Below are 17,173 nucleotides of genomic sequence, written 5' to 3' on the forward strand. Positions count from 1 at the left end.
AATACCATATATAGACATCCACAGTATAGTAAATTATAAATGGTCCCATTCAAACCTAAAGATTTAATCGCTGTGGAGGATTTCTTACTCTTGCGGGATAACATCTTTCCTAACGAGGGTTCACTCTGCTTGGCAGGTGGGACTTGTGGCTGGGAAACAACCTCAGGTTCTGGGGCCTCCTCTGTGGTGGTTGTAGGAGTTGACTCTGGGACTACAGGAAGTGGTTCTGACATCTCTGGATGCCTTTCTTCTCTAACAGTTGACTTTGATCTCCTCAACTGATTGATATGTCATCTCCCGATGACATCAGACGTAATCTCCACTGTGTAGGAGAGCAATCCAGTTGTGTCCTTAATGTTTCCAAGTCTGCATTTTTGATCACTTTTGTAGTCCTTCACCATGACTGATTGTCCAGGACTGAAACAGCAATCCCCCCTTCATTCGAGGAGCCCTCAATTTGTCTCAGCTGTTTGTCCTGTATCTTCCTTCTGAGATTAGGTTTGAGGAGATCCAAGTGTGAGCACAAGGGATAAGCCAGAAACAGCATGCCTGGTGAGCTGTTGGTTTCAGTGTGCTACGTTGCTATATGCAGGGAGGAAATTGGCGAGCTTCTGATTCAGTGTCAGTGTAGTTTGTTCTTTGGACTCTGAGCAAACCTTTCCAGTAAGTCATTTGTAGCTGGATGTTACAGTGCAGATGTAATCTGTCTTACTTCATTCATTTAAAGAAATGACTGAACCTGATCCGCAACAAACTGTGGTATATTGTCACTGACTAAATGTTCTGGAACACCAGTCCTTGCGAAGAGGCTTCTCAACACATCAACAGTGTGCAAAGTTGTAGTAGAGGCTATTGGGAACACTTCTGGCCACTTTGTGGCTGCATCTGCTACAACTAAGAAATTTATACGCAGAATGGTCCAGAAAACTCCACATGAATGCTCTGGCAGTCCATTCCCAGGGATGGAGAGGTGCTGCCCTTGGCGTCTTCTAGACATGTTGGCATCACGAACAGTATGTGGCAAGCTGTTTGATCTGCTGGTCTATCCCAGGCCACTGGACAAAGCTTCATGCCAACACATTGATTTTGACCATGCCTAGATGACCAGCATGACCATCAAGCAGGCTTCAATTATACCAGTGCCTAAGAAGATCGCGGTAACCTGCCTCAGTGACTATAGTTCAGTAGCACTTGCATCCACAGTGATGAAGTGTTTTAAGACATTGGTGATGAAGCATATCAACTCCTGCTTGAGAAGCAACTTGGATGTGCTCAAATTTGCCTACTGGCACAACAGGTCTATGGCAGATGACATTTCCATATGACCATAAGACATAGGAGAGGAATTAGGCCAACTGGCCCATCGAGTCTGCTCTGCCATTCAATCATAGCTGATCCTTTTTTTCTATCTCCTCCTCATAGCTGATCCTTTTTTTCTATCTCCTCCTCAACCCCAGTTCCCGGCCTTCTCCCTGTAACCTTTGATACCATGTCCGATCAATAACCTATCAATCTCTGCCTTAAATACTCCCAATGACCTGGCCTCTAAAGCTACATGTGGCAACAAATTCCACAAATTCACCACCTTTTGGCTAAAAAAATTTCTCCGCATCTCTGTTTTGAAAGGGCGCCCCTCTATCCTGAGGCTGTGCCCTCTTGTCCTAGACTCTCCCACCATGGGAAACATCCTTTCCACATCTATTCTGTCCAGGCCTTTCAACATTTGAAAGGTTTCAATGAAATCTCCCCTCCCCCCCATCCTTTTGAATTTCAGAGAGTACAGACCAAGAATCATCAAATATTCCTCATATGATAACCCTTTCATTCCTGGAATCATCCTTGTGAACCTCCTCTGGACTCTCTCCAGTGCCAGCACACCTTTTCTAAGATGAGGGGCCCAAAACTGTTTACAATACTTAAGGCAAGGCTTCAGCAATGCCTTATAAAGCCTCAGCATCACATCCTTCCTCTGAATTGAATTTCTACCTGCTCTTGAGTTTCCCTCTTCTTGCCCTCTTATCTCTCCATGGCCTGGCTCTTTGCTAACACTGTAGTGTCAGCCTACTGGGACATGGGCATCCCAAGCAATTCTCAGCCCCAGTACACACAACTCCATCTCTCTGCTGTGACTATCTCTTCCTTTATCCACTGAGGCTAGCATTGTGAGCTCCCTCCCTAAAATCCTTTTCCTCTGCACCTCCATAAACCTTCTGTTGGAGCTTTCACAGAGTGATCACACAGCTGACCACAGAAGGAGCCTATTCACTCCACCAGTCTATTCCTGTGCTTCCATTGTGTTCTGAATTCTGCCTCCAGTACCAGTCCCGTGCTACCCTGGTGTGCACATGACTGGTGATGTGGGATGAGATGGTGGCTCGGTCTACTGACTTCCTGCAGGGATTTGTGGTTGTATCAGGGGTAGGGCTTGCAGGCTGGCTCAGACCTCAGGTAAGACCATAAAACCATAAGACCCTAAACTATAGGAGCAGAATTAGACCATTTGTCCCATCAAGTCTGCTCCATCATTTCATCATGGCTAATCCATTTTATTCCTCAGACTTGATCTCCTGTCTTTCCCCCTCCCACCCACCCCCCCCCCATATCCCTTCAAGCCCTGACCAATCAAGAATCTATAAACCTTCGCCTTAAATAGACATAAAGACTTGGCCTCCATAGCTGCCTGTAGCAACGAATTCCACAGATTTGCTACTCTCTGGCTAAGCAAATTCCTCCTCAGCTCTATTCTAAAAGGATACCCCTCTATTCTGAGGCTGTGCCCTCTGGTCTTAGACGCTCCCACCATACGAAACATCCTCTCCACATCCACTCTAACAAGGCCTTTCACAATTTGATAGGTTTCAATTAGGTCACCCCTCATTCTTCTGAATTCCAGTGAATACAGGCCCAGAGCCATCAGATGCTCTTCATATGACAAGCCATTCAATCCTGGAATCATTTTTGTGAACCTCCTTTGAAGCCTCTCCAGTTTCAGCACATCAAGATAAGGCACCCAAAACTTCTCACAATACCCCAAGTGAGGCCTCACAAGTGCTTTATGAAGTCTCAACATTATATTCTTGCTTTTATATTCTAGTCCTCATGAAATGAATGCTAACATTGCATTTCTCTTCCTCACCACAGACTCAACCTGCAAATTAACCTTCAAGGAGTCCCTTTGTGCCTCGGATATTTGTTCTTTCTCTTCATTTAGAAAATGGTCAACCCTTTCATTTCTTCTACCAAAGTGCATGACCATACATTTCCCGACACAGTATTCCATCTGCCATTTCTTTGCCCGTTCTCCTAATCCATTCTCCTAGTCTTTCTGTAGCTTTTCTGTTTCCTCAGAACTATCCGCCCCTCCACCTATCTTTGTATCAGCTGCTAACGATGCAACAAAGCCTTCAATTCCATCACCCAAATCATTGACATATAATGTAAAAAGAATTAGTTCCTACACAGACCTCTGTGGAACACCATTATTCACCAGCAGCCAATCAGAAAAGGCTCCCTTTATTCCTAACTCTTTGCCTCCTGCCAATCAGCCACTGCTTTATCCATGCTAGAATCTATCCTGTAATACCATGGGCTCGTAGCTTGTTAAGCAGCCACACTTGTGGCACCTTGTCAAAGGCCTTCTGAAAATCCAACTACACAACATCCATTGATTCTCTTTTGTCAATGCTGCCTGTTATTTCTTCAAAGAATTCCAACAGATTTGTCAGGCCATATTTTCCCTTGTTGGTGACTACACCCTATTTTATTATGTGCCTCCAAATACCCTGAGATCTCAGTTTAATAATCAATTTCAACATGTTCCCCACCACTGAAGTCAGACAAACTGGCCTATAGTTTCTTTTCTTCTGCCTCTCTCCCTTCTTGAAGAGTGGAGTGACATTTGCAATTTTCCAGTCTTCTAGAACCACTCCAGGATCCAGTGATCCTTGAAAGATCATTACTATTTCCTGCTCAATCTCTTCAGCCATCTCTTTCAGAACCGTGGTATGTACACCATCTGGTCCAGGTGACTTATCTAACTTCATACTTTTCAGTTTCCCAAGAATCTTCTTTCTGGTAATGGAAACTTCACACACTTCATGACACTTAATGTACACGTCTCCTCACCTCCACAGCCCTGAATATCCGAGCAATCAGCCCAGAGACCCTGGTTCAGGAGGCAGTGCAGGCCTTCAGTGCGGGTGAAACTGCAGATCCCGGTGTGAGCCAGGAGCATGGAGCAGACACACAGACAGTGGTGAGTCGGGGGCATGATCAGCAAGTTCAGAGATGATACAAAAATTGCAGGGTAGTCGATGGTGCGATCACTGGTTTTACTCTTCAGGGTCATAGCGATGTGTTGGTGAAATGGGCTGAGAAATGGCAGATGGTGTTTAATCCTGATAAATGTCAGGAGATGCATGTTGGGAGCTTCAATGAGGCCAGGACACAATCATGTACAGTAGAGTCTTGGGGAGCATTGAGGAACATCATGGTGTATCCCAGCATTATGGCAGTTCAGATGGAGGAATTCACCCTTACAGATTTTTCATATCACTACTGAAAAATTTATCATTCACATCAATGACTGAGATAGTCTGAGCATACGCTGGGGGAATCCCTCAAGTGTCGCCATACTTCCAGTGGCAACATAACGTACCACAACTTACTAACCCTAAGCCAAAAGCCTTTGGAATGTGGGAGGAAACCAGAGTAGCTGGAGGAAACCCATGTGGTCTTGGGGAGAACGTACAGACTCCTTCCTGAAAGTGGTGGGAATTGAACTCCAATTGCTGGTACTGTAAAACATATGCTAACGGCTATGCTACTTTGCTGCCCCATGGTACAAGCAGGTCCTGAATCATCCCTCCCCTTGGCAACTCAGGAATTCAAACACAATTAGTCTTAGTCTCAGTAACAAAGACGCTGAATATGGTTTCCCATTGGGTTCACTGATATTCTTAAGAGAGGAAATAGTCATAGTCATACTTTATTGATCCCGGGGGAAATTGGTTTTCATTACAGTTGCACCATAAATAATAAATAGCAATAAAACCATAAATAGTTAAATAGTAATATGTAAATTATACCAGTAATTTATGAAATAAGTCCAGGACCAGCCTATTGGCTCAGGGTGTCTGACCCTCCAAGGGAGGAGTTGTAAAGTTTGATGGCCACAGGCAGGAATGACTTCCTATGACGCTCTGTGCTGCATCTTGGAGGAATGAGTCTCTGGCTGAATGTACTCCTGAGCCCACACAGTACATTATGTAGTGGATGGGAGACATTGTCCAAGATGACATGCAGCTTGGACAGCATTCTCTTTTCATACACCACCGTGAGAGAGTCCTGTTCCATCCCCACAACATCACTGGCCTTACGAATGAGTTTGTTGATTCTGTTGCTGTCTGCTACCCTCAACCTTTATACCCTTAGGTACCCTAAGGCATCTTTGAAGCTTCGGGTTAAAATGGTGTTACCAAACATATGTGACAGCTTCCTGGGTGTCAAAAGGCTAAGAAATCTCAGTAAAAGCATCATGAAGAATACCTTTTCTGGGGTAAATTATTTGAAATTATCACCGCAAGCAGTGAAGAGATGAGCGATGGCGAGATGAGTTAGGGGGATGAACTGTTGCAGAAGCAGTTCCCATACCTGTACAGCTGGCCCAGGAGTGAGGCTGGGTCACTCTAGGTTCCATAAGGAGAAGTTGGGGCCCAGGCAGATAAGATTATACTTCGATGTTTGTACAACTGAACCCCAAAGCATTCTAAATATACACCAAGAGTAGGAGGATGACAAGGGAGAGGGTGGATCCTCTCAAGGGTAAAGGGAGGACATTTGCTAGGATGCAGAGAATGTGAGTGAGGTACTTACTAAGACAGGACCAGAACTAGGACATTTAGCCCATCAAGTCTGCTCCACGATTTAATCATGGGTAATCCTTTTATCTCCTCTCCTCAGCCCCATTCCTCAGCCTTCTCACCGTAACCTTCACCGTCACCGTCCAATCAAGAATCTGTCAAGCTCTGCCTTAATGATCTGGCCTCCGCAGCTGCCTGTGGTAATAAATTCCACAAATTCACCACCCTCTGGCTAAAGAAATTTCTCTGTAACTCTGTTTTCAATGGTTGCCCCTCTATCCTGAGGCTGTGCCCTCTTGTCCTGGACTCTCCCACCATGGGAAACATCCTTTCCACATTTACTCTGTCTAGGCCTTTCAACATTCGAAAGGTTTCAATGAGATTCCCCCTCATCCTTCTAAAGTCCAGTGAGTACAGACCGAGAGCTATAAAAAGTGCCTCATATGATAGCCCTTTCATTGTGAAAACATCCTTGTGAACCTCCTCTGAACCCTCTCCAATGCCAGCACACCTTTTCTTAGATGAGGAGCCCAGAACTGTTCATAATATTCTAGGTGAGGCCTCACCAGTGCCTTATAAAGCCTCAGCATCACATCACTGCTCTTTTATTCTAGACCTCTTGAAATGAATGCTAACATTGCATTTGTCTTCTCACCATTGATTGCCATAGGACCATAGAACCATAGAACATTACAGCACAGAAACAGGCCTTTTGGCCCTTCTTAGCTGTGCTGAACCATTTCTCTGCCCAGTCCCACTGACCTGCACCTGGACCATATCCCTCCATACACCTCTCATCCATGTATCTGTCCAAGTTTTTCTTAAATGTTAAAAGTGAGCCCACATTTACCACTCCATCTGGCAGCTCATTCCACTCTCTGTGTCAAGAACCCCCCCCCCATGTTCCCTTTAAACTTTGCCCCCTTCACCCTTAACCCATGTCCTCTGTTTTTTTTCTCCCCTAGCCTCAGTGGAAAAAGCCTGCTTGCATTCACTCTATCTATACCCATCATAATTTTATATACCTCTATCAAATCTCAAGCACCTTATTTGCTCCGTTTCCTATACATGTCATACATCTCTCTTCTTTATCAGAGTTCCAATATCCCTTTAGAACCAAGGTTCCTTATTCCTATTCACTTTGCCTTTAATCCTGACAGAAACACACAAACTCTGCACTCTCAAAATTTCTTCTTTGAAGGCCTCCCACTTACCAATCACATCCTTGCCAGAGAACAACCTGTCCCAATCCACGCTTTTTAGATCCTTTCTCATTTCTTCAAATTTGGCCTTTTTCCAGTTTAGAACCTCAACCCGAGGACCAGATCTATCTTTATCCATGATCAAGTTGAAACTAATGGTGTTACTGGAAAGTGTGTTCCCCTACACACACTTCCGTCACCTGTCCTAACTCGTTTCCTAAAAGGAGATCTAATATTACATCCTCTCTAGTTGGTACCTCTAAATATAGATTTAGAAACCTTTCCTGAACACATTTTACAAACTCTAACCTGTCTAGACCCCTAACAGTATGGGAATCCCAATCAATATGTGGAAAATTAAAATCACCTACTATCACAACTTTATGTTTCCTGCAGTCGTCTGCTCTCTCTCTGCAGATTTGCTCCTCCAATTCTCGCTGACTATTGGGTGGTCTATAATACAACCCCATTAATGTGGTCCTACCTTTCCTGTTTCTCAGCTCCACCCATATGGCCTCGGTAGTCAAGCCCTCTAATCTGTCCTGCCTGAGCACTGTTGTAACATTTTCCGAACTAGCAATGCCACCCCCCACCCTTCATCCCTCTGCCTCTATCACGTCTGAAACATCGGAACCCTGGAACACTAAGCTGCCAGTCTTGCCCCTCCTGCAACCAAGTTTCACTAATGGCTATAATGTCATAATTCCATGTGTCAATCCACACCCTCAGCTCGTCAGCCTTCTCCACAATACTCCTTGCATTGAAATACACACACCTCAGAAGATTATTACCACCACACACAACCCTTCTATTTGTGACCTTGCATGAACTTCTAACATTGTTTATTTTCACACCCACTCCACTATCTCCACTATCTGCAAACTTGACAACAAAGCCATCTATTCCATCATCTAAATCATTTATATACAGCATAAAAAGAAGTAGTCCCAACACCAACTCCTGTGGAACACAACCAGTCATTGGCAGCCAACCAGCAAAGGATCCTTTTATTCCCACTTACTGCCTACTACCAATCAGCCAGTGCTCTAAACATGCCAGTAACTTTCCTGTAATACCATGGGCTCTTAACTTGGTAAGCAGCCTCATGTGTGGCACCTTCTCAAAGGTCGTCTGAAAGTCCAAATATACAACATTCACTGCATCCCCTTTATCTGTTCTACTTGTAATATCCTCAAAGAATTCCAACAGGTTCATTTGGCAAGACTCTCTGTTTAGGACACCATACTGACTTTGTCCTGTCTGTCCTTTGTCACCAAGTACTGCATTACCTCATAGATTTACATAGAATAGTACAGCACAGTACAGGCCCTTCGGCCCACATTGTTGTGCCGACCCTTTTAAGAGATTTTTAGATAGGTACATGGAGCTTAGTAAAATAGAGGGCTATGGGTAGGCCTAGTAATTTCTAAGGTAGAGACATGTTTGGCACAACTTTGTGGGCCGAAGGGCCTGTATTGTGCTGTAGGTTTTCTATGTTTCTATAACTCCTATCAGGATGCTTTTGCCCATGCAGTTTCTTAGCTTCACCCACAGCGATTCAGCACCTTCTGATCCTTTGTCATCTCTGTCCACAGATTTGATTTCAGATTTTACCAACAGGGCCATGCCATCCTCTCTGCCTAACTGCCTATCCTTTTGATACAGTGTGTATCCTTGGACATTAAGCTCCCAACTATGATTTTCTTTCAGTGATGCCCACAATGTCATACATGTGAATCTGTAACTGTGTCCCAAGTTCATAAGAACATAAGAAATAGGAGCAGGAGTAGACCATCTGACCCGTTGAGTCTGCTCTACCATTCAATAAGATCATGGCTGATCTGGCCATGGACTCATCTCCACCTCCCTGCCTTTTGCCCATAACCCTTAATTCCCCTACTATGCAAAAATCTATCCAACCTTGTCTTAAATATTTTCTGAGGTAGCCTCCACTGCTTCATTGGCCAGAGAATTCCACAGATTTACCACTCTCTGGGAAAAGCAGTACCTCCTCATCTCCATTATAAATCTACTCTACTGAATCTTGAGACTATGTTCCCTAGCTCTGGTCTCACCTACCAGTGAAAACAGCATTCTGCCTCTATCTTATCTATCCCTTTCATAATTTTATATGTTTCTATAAGATCTCCTCTCATTCTTCTGAATTCTAGTGAGTACAGTCCCAGTCCTCGTAGTCTAACCCCTTCATCACTGGAATCAACCTGGTGAACCTCCTCTGCAAAGCCTCCAAAGCCAGTATACCCTTCCTCAAGTAAGGAACCAGAACTGCACGCAGTACTCCAGGTGCGGCCTCACGTACCCTGTACAATTGCAGCATAACCTCCCTGCTCTTAAATTCAATCCCACTAGCAATGATGGCTAACATTACATTTGTTTTCTTGATAGCCTGCTGCATATGAAACCAACCTCTTGTGATTCATGCACAAGCACTTCCAAGTCCCTCTGCACAGCAGCATGCTGCAACTTTTTACTGTTTAAACACTAATCTGCTTTTCCATTTTTCCTTCCAAAGCGGATGACCTCACATTTACCAACATTGTTCTCCATCTAGTAGACCCTTGCCCATTCACTTAACCTATCCATATCTCCCTGCAGACACTCTGTATCTTCTGTAAAATTTGCTTTTTCACTCAAGTTAGTGTCATCAGCAAACTTAGATACACTGCACTCTGTCCCTTCTTCCAGATCGTTAATGTGTATTGTGAAAAGTTGCGGGCTGAGCACTGACCCCTGTGGCACACCACTCACCACCGATTGCCAACCAGAGTAACACCCATGTATCCCAACTCTCTGCTTTCTACTAGTTAATCAATCCTCTATCCATGCTAATATGTCACCCCCAAATCTATGCATCCTTATCTCATGGACAAGTCTTTTATGCGGCACCTTATCAAACGCCTTCTGGAATTCCAAGTAAGTAACATCCATCTGTTCCCCTCTATCCGCTGCACCCGTTATATCCTCAAAGAACCCCAGTAAGTTTATCAAACAGGACCTGCCTTTGCTGAATCCATCCTGTGGTTGCCTGATGGATCCATTCCCAACTTCAGATTTTAAACTAACTGGCTTATAGTTACCTGCCTTTTGCCTAATCCTTTTTTGAACAGTAGCGTGATACTTGCTGTCTTCCAGTCTGCTGGGGCCTGTTATTTTTACCTTTTATTCTGACAGGCACATCTACCTTATTCTGTAGATAAACACCTTTAGTCCTGAAGTCACCCTTTTCGGTTTTGTCCATCTTTTACATTGCACTTCATCCTGTCGAGAAGATGCAATAGAAATTCTACAGCACATTACAGGCCCTTCAGCCCACAATATTGTGCCAACCATGTAACCTACTCTAGAAACTGCCTAGAATTTCCCTACTGCATTGCCCTCTATTTTTCTAAGCTCCATGTACCTGTCTAAGAGGATCTTAAAAGACCCTATTGAATCCGCCTCCACCACCTTCGCTGACAGTGCATTCCACGCACCCACCACTCTCTGTGTGAAAAACTTAACTCTGACATCCCCCTTGTAGCTACTTCCAAGCATCTTAAAACTATGCCTCCTTGTGTAAGCCATTTCAGCCTCTGAAAGATGAGAATGATAATCCATGCATGGAGCCAAAACAGATAAGGAAGATCTTAAGTGATCTTTTTGCATCTGTATTTACTCAGGAGATGGACACAGTGGATAGAAGTAAGGCAAGCCAGTATCATCTTCGTGGATCCTATATAGATTACAGAGAGGAGGTGTTTGCTGTCCTGGGGCAAATTAGGGTGAATAAATCCCCAGTGCCTGACAAACTGTTCCCTCAGACCCTGTGAGAGGCAAGTGCAAAAGTTTCTGGGGCCCTACAAGAGATATTTAATACATCCTTAGTGACAGGTCAGGTACCAGAGGATTGGAGTTTAGCTGGTGTTCTGCTGTTAAGAAAGGCTCAAAATAAACCAGGAAGTGATAGGCTGGTCAGCCTGACATCAGTAGTAGGAAAGTTATTGGAAAGTGTTCAAAGGGGCTGGACATGTGAATATTTGGATGGACATAGACTGATTAAGGATAGTTGGCATGGTTTCGTTCTTTGTAGGTCACGTCTAATCAACCTTAGAGAGTTTTCAAGGAAGTTACCGGAAATTTAAAGAAGTCAAGGCAGTAGATATTGCAGCCATGGGCTTCATTAAAGCATTTGGCAAAGTCCCGCATGGGAGGTTGGTCCAGAAGGTTCAATCACTCAGCATTCAAGATGAGGTAGTAAATTGGTGTAAGGCTCAGGGCTATCGGCTGGTGTTTGTCTCGGGGAAACCCCGTCTGCCCGCCAAACCATGTCTCACATTTGCATAGTTGCTGTGTAATGCACCCTGGTACAAACTCACACATCAAATATCACACACCACACAATGAACAACTTACAGATTACACTTTATAGATCTTACTGGAACTATGTAATTAATAGAGATACAATATAAAAGGAAAGTAAAAGGTGCCAAACTTATCAGAGTTCAACCACTTCGTGCACAACCGTTGGAGCTCAATTAACGGGGTCTTCTGTTCGCCAGTCGATCTCCTCCGACCTCCTCGAGCCACCGCCTGGGACCAGCCCCAGTGGTCGACCAGAGCGCGTCCAGCATGTCCTTCCTCTTCAGTTCTCCTCCCGAAAAACCCATGCACTCACCCAGGTTCCCACACATACAGATAGAATCACATAGCTTCCATTGGTTAGTTCCTCCGTTATCTATAACTATAACACAAACATTTCAGCTACAGAGAACATTACCTCATAGTTAACATTGCAAAGAAGCCATTTCATTATTACGCTAAAGAGGAGCCATTTTAAAATTAGCAGTTAACAGTTAACATTACAGTTAATATTACTGAGAACCCTACATTGGATTAAATACTGGCTTTGTGGGAGAAGCCAGAGAGTGGTAGAAGATGGTTGCCTCTCTGTCTGAAGGCCTGTGACTAGTGGAGTGCTGCAGGGATCAGTGTTGTGTCCATTGTTGTTTGTCATCTATACCAATGATCTGGATGTTGATGAGGTTAACTGGATCAGCAAGTTTGCGGATGACACCGAAGCTGCGAGTGTAGTTGGCATCAAGGAAGACTGTCAGAGCTTGCAGAAGGATCTGGACTAGCTGATAAAATAGGCTGCAAAATGGCAGATGGAATTTAACGCAGACAAGTGTAAGGTGTTGCATTTCGGTAGGACCACCCAGGGTAGGTCTTCTACAATGAATTACAGGGCACTGAGGAGTGTGGTAAAACAAAGGGATCTGAGAATACAGGTCTATAATTCATTGAAAGTGACATCACAGGTAGATAGGGTCGTAAAGAAAGCTTTTGGCACATTGGCTTTCATAAATCAAAGAATTGAATACAGGAGATAGGACGTTATATTGAAGTTGTATAAGATGTTGGTGAGGCCTAATTTGGAGTATTGTGTACAGTTTTAGTCCCCTACCTACTGGAAAGAATACAGAGAAAATTTATAAGGATGTTGCTGGAACTGGAGGACATGAGTTAAAAAGAAAGATTGAATAGATTAGGGCTTTATTAGGGCAAATAACAAGCAAATGAACCCCATCTTTTCTCAAAATCAAACACAGGTTCAAAGGTTTGACTTCTAATTTTCTCCAAACTAAGACACAGCATCACTTGAGAGAACCATTGTGACAATGTGGGAGCTGATGTATCCTTCCACTTCAACAAAATGGCCCTCCTAGCTATCAGTGTAACAAATGCAATAACATGTTGGCCAGACAAAGAGATACCGTGGATATTTTGAGGAATTATTCCAAAAAGCACAGTTAATTTGTTAGGTTGTAAATTAATTTTAAGTGCTTTAGAAATTGTCAAAAAAACCTGACTTCCAGAACTATTCCTAATTGGAAGGTGCACATTCCACGTCATCCCTTACCTTCAATAATAACCCAAACAGGCTGAAAGCAGAATGGACTGCTCTTACAGAACTGCTAAAATGAAATACCTACAGCATAGCAGTAAAAATGTGAATCAGAGTGTAACAGGAGTAAACAGTTTAAATGGTTTAGCATGGACTAGATGGGCTGAAGGGCCTGTTTCTGTGCTGTACTTTTGTACGCCTCTGCAGCTTTCATAAATTCTATTGTAATTATTTAATTTTCCTTTAATTAAACAAGATAGTTCGAAGTAAATTTATTATCAAAATATACATATGTCACCCTGAGCTTCATTTTCTTGCAGACATTCACAATAAATACAAAGAAACACAATAGAATAAATGAAAAACTACATCAAAATCAGAATCAGGTTGAATATTACTGGCGTATGTCATGAAATTTGTTAACTTAGCAGCAGCAGTACAATGCAATACATGACAATATAAAGAAAAAAATAAAAGACTTAAATCCATTATAGTAAGTATATATGTACATTAAATAGTTAAATTAAAAATGGTGCAAAAACAGAAATATAAAAACAAAAAATAAGTGAGGTAATGTTCATGGGTTCAATGTCATTTAGGAACAAGCGCAAAGATGGACAAACAAACAATGTGCAGAAGAGAACAAACTGCTTGAACTTCAATTGGAACATAGTTTACTATTAACATCCTCGATTGAAAATCAATTAATGAGAACTAAAAGTGAGTTTTATATTCATAGTGATAAATCAGGTAAATTATTGCCTAATCAATTGAAATTTGCTTAGGTTAAACATCAAATTACTAAGATTCGTAAACACGATGATACTGTGACAATTGATCATGACGAGATAAACAAAACCTTTCAAGAATTTTATACCTCTTTATATCACTCTGATGTTCCTCATGATTTTAATATCATGCATGATTTCTTAATTAAACTGAATTTTTGGAAATTATCACCCGAAGACTGCTTATCATTAGAAACTCCTATTACAGAGGAAGAAATAACAACTGCAATTTCATCAATGAATTCTGGTAAAGCACCTGGTCCGGACGGGTTAACAGCGGAATTTTTTAAATCCTTTTCCTCTATTCTCTCTCCTTGGTTGTCTAGAATATTCAAAGAAGCAATCAGTTTAGGTAAATTACCACAATCATTTTATGAAGCCTCTATTTCCTTAACTCTTAAAAAGAATAAAGATCCTACTGATTGCGCATCATATAGACCGATATCTCTTTTGAATGTAGATTCAAAAATTTTAGCAACTAGGTTACAGGAGGTATTACCTGAAATTATATCTATGGACCAAATGGGATTTATTAAAAAGCATTATTCATCTTTTAATATTAAGAGGTTAATGAATATTGTTTATACCCCTTTATTTAATACTCCGGAATGTATTATCTCATTAGATGCTGAGAAAGCCTTTGAAGAGTTGAATGGCCTTATTTATTTAGTGTGCTTGAGAAATTTAAGTTTAGTTTGATATTTATATCTTGGATTAAATTGTTATATTATATCCCAGTAGCTTCAGTTTGTATTAATAATCAAAGATCTCCCTTTTTTCGTCTATTTCGTGGTACTAGGCAAGGATGCCCTCTTAGTCCTTTACTATTTAATATCGCCCTTGAACCTTTAGCAATTGCTATCCGTGACTTGCCCAATATTTTTGGTATTACCCGTGGAAATGAAATACATAAATTATCACTATATGCAGATGATTTGTTATTATATATTTCTAATCTGGAGAAGTCAATTCCTGCTATTTTAGCTTTGTTGGCTCAATTTAGTAATTTTTCTGGCTACAAATTAAACCTATAATAAGAGTGAATTATTTCCCCTAAATAAGCAGGTACCTATTTATGGATGTTTACCTTTTAAATTGGTTACTGACTCGTTTATATACTTAGGGATTATAATTAGGAAAAAGTATAAAGATTTATTTAAAGCTAATTTTTTACCTTTAATTAATCAGATTAAACTTTTGTTTACTAAATGGTCACCAATATCTTTGTCTTTGATTCGTCGGATTAATGCTATTAAGATGATTATTTTGCCTAAATTTCTATATGTATTTCAATCGGTTCCAATTTTTATTCCAAAATCTTTTTTTGATAATGTTGACTCAAAAATTTCTTCATATATATGGCAGAACAAAAATCCTAGGCTAGGTAAAAGGTATTTACAGAAATCTAAAAAAGACGGGGGGTGGGGGTTAACGCTCCCGAATTTTAGATTTTATTATTGGGCAATTAATATTCGATACTTAAAATTTTGGTTACCAGATTTGGATGCAACTTCAAGTCCACATCAGGTAAATCTTGAATGTAATTCACTACAAGGGTTTTCTTTGGGTTTGGTTCAAGGAACTTCGCTTCCTTTCATTTTTTCTAAACTGAATAAACAAATGAATAATCCAATAGTTAAGCATACTTTACGTACATGGTTTCAATTTCCAAAATTTTTTGGGTTGAATCAATTTATTTTAGCAAGTCCTATTATATCTAATTTCTTTTTTCAACCTTCCATGATGGATCAAGCTTATTTTGATTGGAAAATCAAAGGAATAGTACGATTTCATGATTTATTTTTGGATAATTGTTTTATGTCCTTTGATCACCTTTCTAATAAATATAATTTACCCAGATCTCACTTTTTTAGATACCTACAGGTTAGAAACCTTTTAATTATTGTTTCTCCTAATTTTCCACACCTATATCCAATGGATATTTTGGAAAGAATTTTAGATTTAAACCTCTCTCAGAAAGGTGTTGTAGCAATTATTTACGTTTGTATAATATAATTATGAACTTATGTCCTGATGTATCTAATAAAATTAAAACTGATTGGGAAAGAGAGTTTAAGATTATTATACCGATTGAAAAATGGGAAAAAATTCTTCAATTAGTTAATTCATCCTCTATAGGTGCTAAACATGTGTCGATACAGTTTAAGGTAGTGCACAGGGCTCATATGTCCAAAGATAAACTAACTCGTTATTACTCTTATATTAATCCTATATGTGATAGATGTCATTCCGAGATAGCTTCTTTAACTCACTTGTTTTGGTCATGCCCTTCGTTGAAAAAATATTGGAAAGATATTTTTGACATTATTTCAACAGTTTTGAATATAGACTTACAACCTCACCCAATTACTGATATTTTTGGGTTACCAATGATAGAATCAAATCATTTAACTTCTTCAGCTCGTTGGATGATTGCATTTCTTACATTAATGGCTAGAAGATCCATTTTGCTGAATTGGAAAGAGATTAACCCCCCTACTATATTTCACTGGTTTTCACAAACTATGTTGTGTTTGAATTTGGAAAAAATTAGAAGTGTAGTTTATGACCCTTCCATTAAATTCGAAAAAACTTGGAAGCCATTTATTCAGCATTTTCATATGATGTAATTTGACCATTTCCAAACTTATTTTACTTCTCTGTAATGTTGGTTGAGAGGAACGGAGTCGTCGGCACTAAGGTTTTCTTTCTCCCATTTTTTATGATGTGAAAACAGCCCAGATCTTTTTTAGTTTAGTTGATTAATTCTGTTTAGATTAGTTTTTTTTTGATGGGGTTATTTTTTTTTCCCTTTTTCATGATTTTTGTCTAGATATTTTTTTGTTCTGTATTATTCATTGGTACCCTATATGATTGGGAATTTTGTCAATTAAGTACTATTTGGTTTTATAATTACTCATGTTAAGTATAACAGTGTATTCCCAATAACTTTGTACTATTATTATGGCATGTTTATATTTTATGAAACTAATAAAAAGATTGAAAAAGAAAGAAAGAGAACAAACTGCAAATAAAAAGAACAAAATAATGACAATACATAAATCGGTAATAAATAATATCGAGAACATGAATTGCCGAGTCCTTGAAACAAGACTCTACCCATAGGTTGTGTAATCAGTAGGGACCTCACTGTTGGGGTGAGTGAAGTTATCCATTCTGGTGCAGGGACCTGATAGTAGAAAGGTAAAAACTGTTTGTGTGAACAAGGAAGGGTCGCAGTAGGAGGAGGAGCGAGGGGCTCGGGAGAGCGCTGAGTGCTGGGAAGCAGCTCAGGTGAGTGTGCTTTAAGAAGGAGCGTGGAAGGCAACCGAAGGGTTAAACAGAGTGATTAGTTGATGCGAGGGAGTGAGTAATTGGCAGGGACAAATAAAAGGAGGGGTAACTGAAGAGGAGTGG

General features: G+C 40.9%; 1 protein-coding gene across 9 annotated transcripts in view; it reads left to right on the plus strand.

The window, feature by feature from the left end:
• spef2 (sperm flagellar 2) overlaps positions 1–17,173 on the plus strand; it is a 216,674-nt gene that overhangs the window by 58,265 nt on the left and 141,236 nt on the right. For 8 of the 9 annotated variants that reach the window (XM_072257490.1, XM_072257494.1, XM_072257495.1 and 5 more), the window contains exon 12: positions 4,134–4,255. The exons of the other annotated variant lie outside the window; for it this stretch is intronic. In XM_072257490.1, the coding sequence (XP_072113591.1) occupies positions 4,134–4,255 (122 nt within the window). The remainder of the gene's footprint in view (positions 1–4,133; positions 4,256–17,173) is intronic. 9 annotated transcript variants of the gene reach the window in all.

This window comes from Mobula birostris, chromosome 5 (genome assembly GCF_030028105.1).
Source record: "Mobula birostris isolate sMobBir1 chromosome 5, sMobBir1.hap1, whole genome shotgun sequence".
Classification (NCBI taxonomy): Eukaryota; Metazoa; Chordata; class Chondrichthyes; order Myliobatiformes; family Myliobatidae; genus Mobula; species Mobula birostris.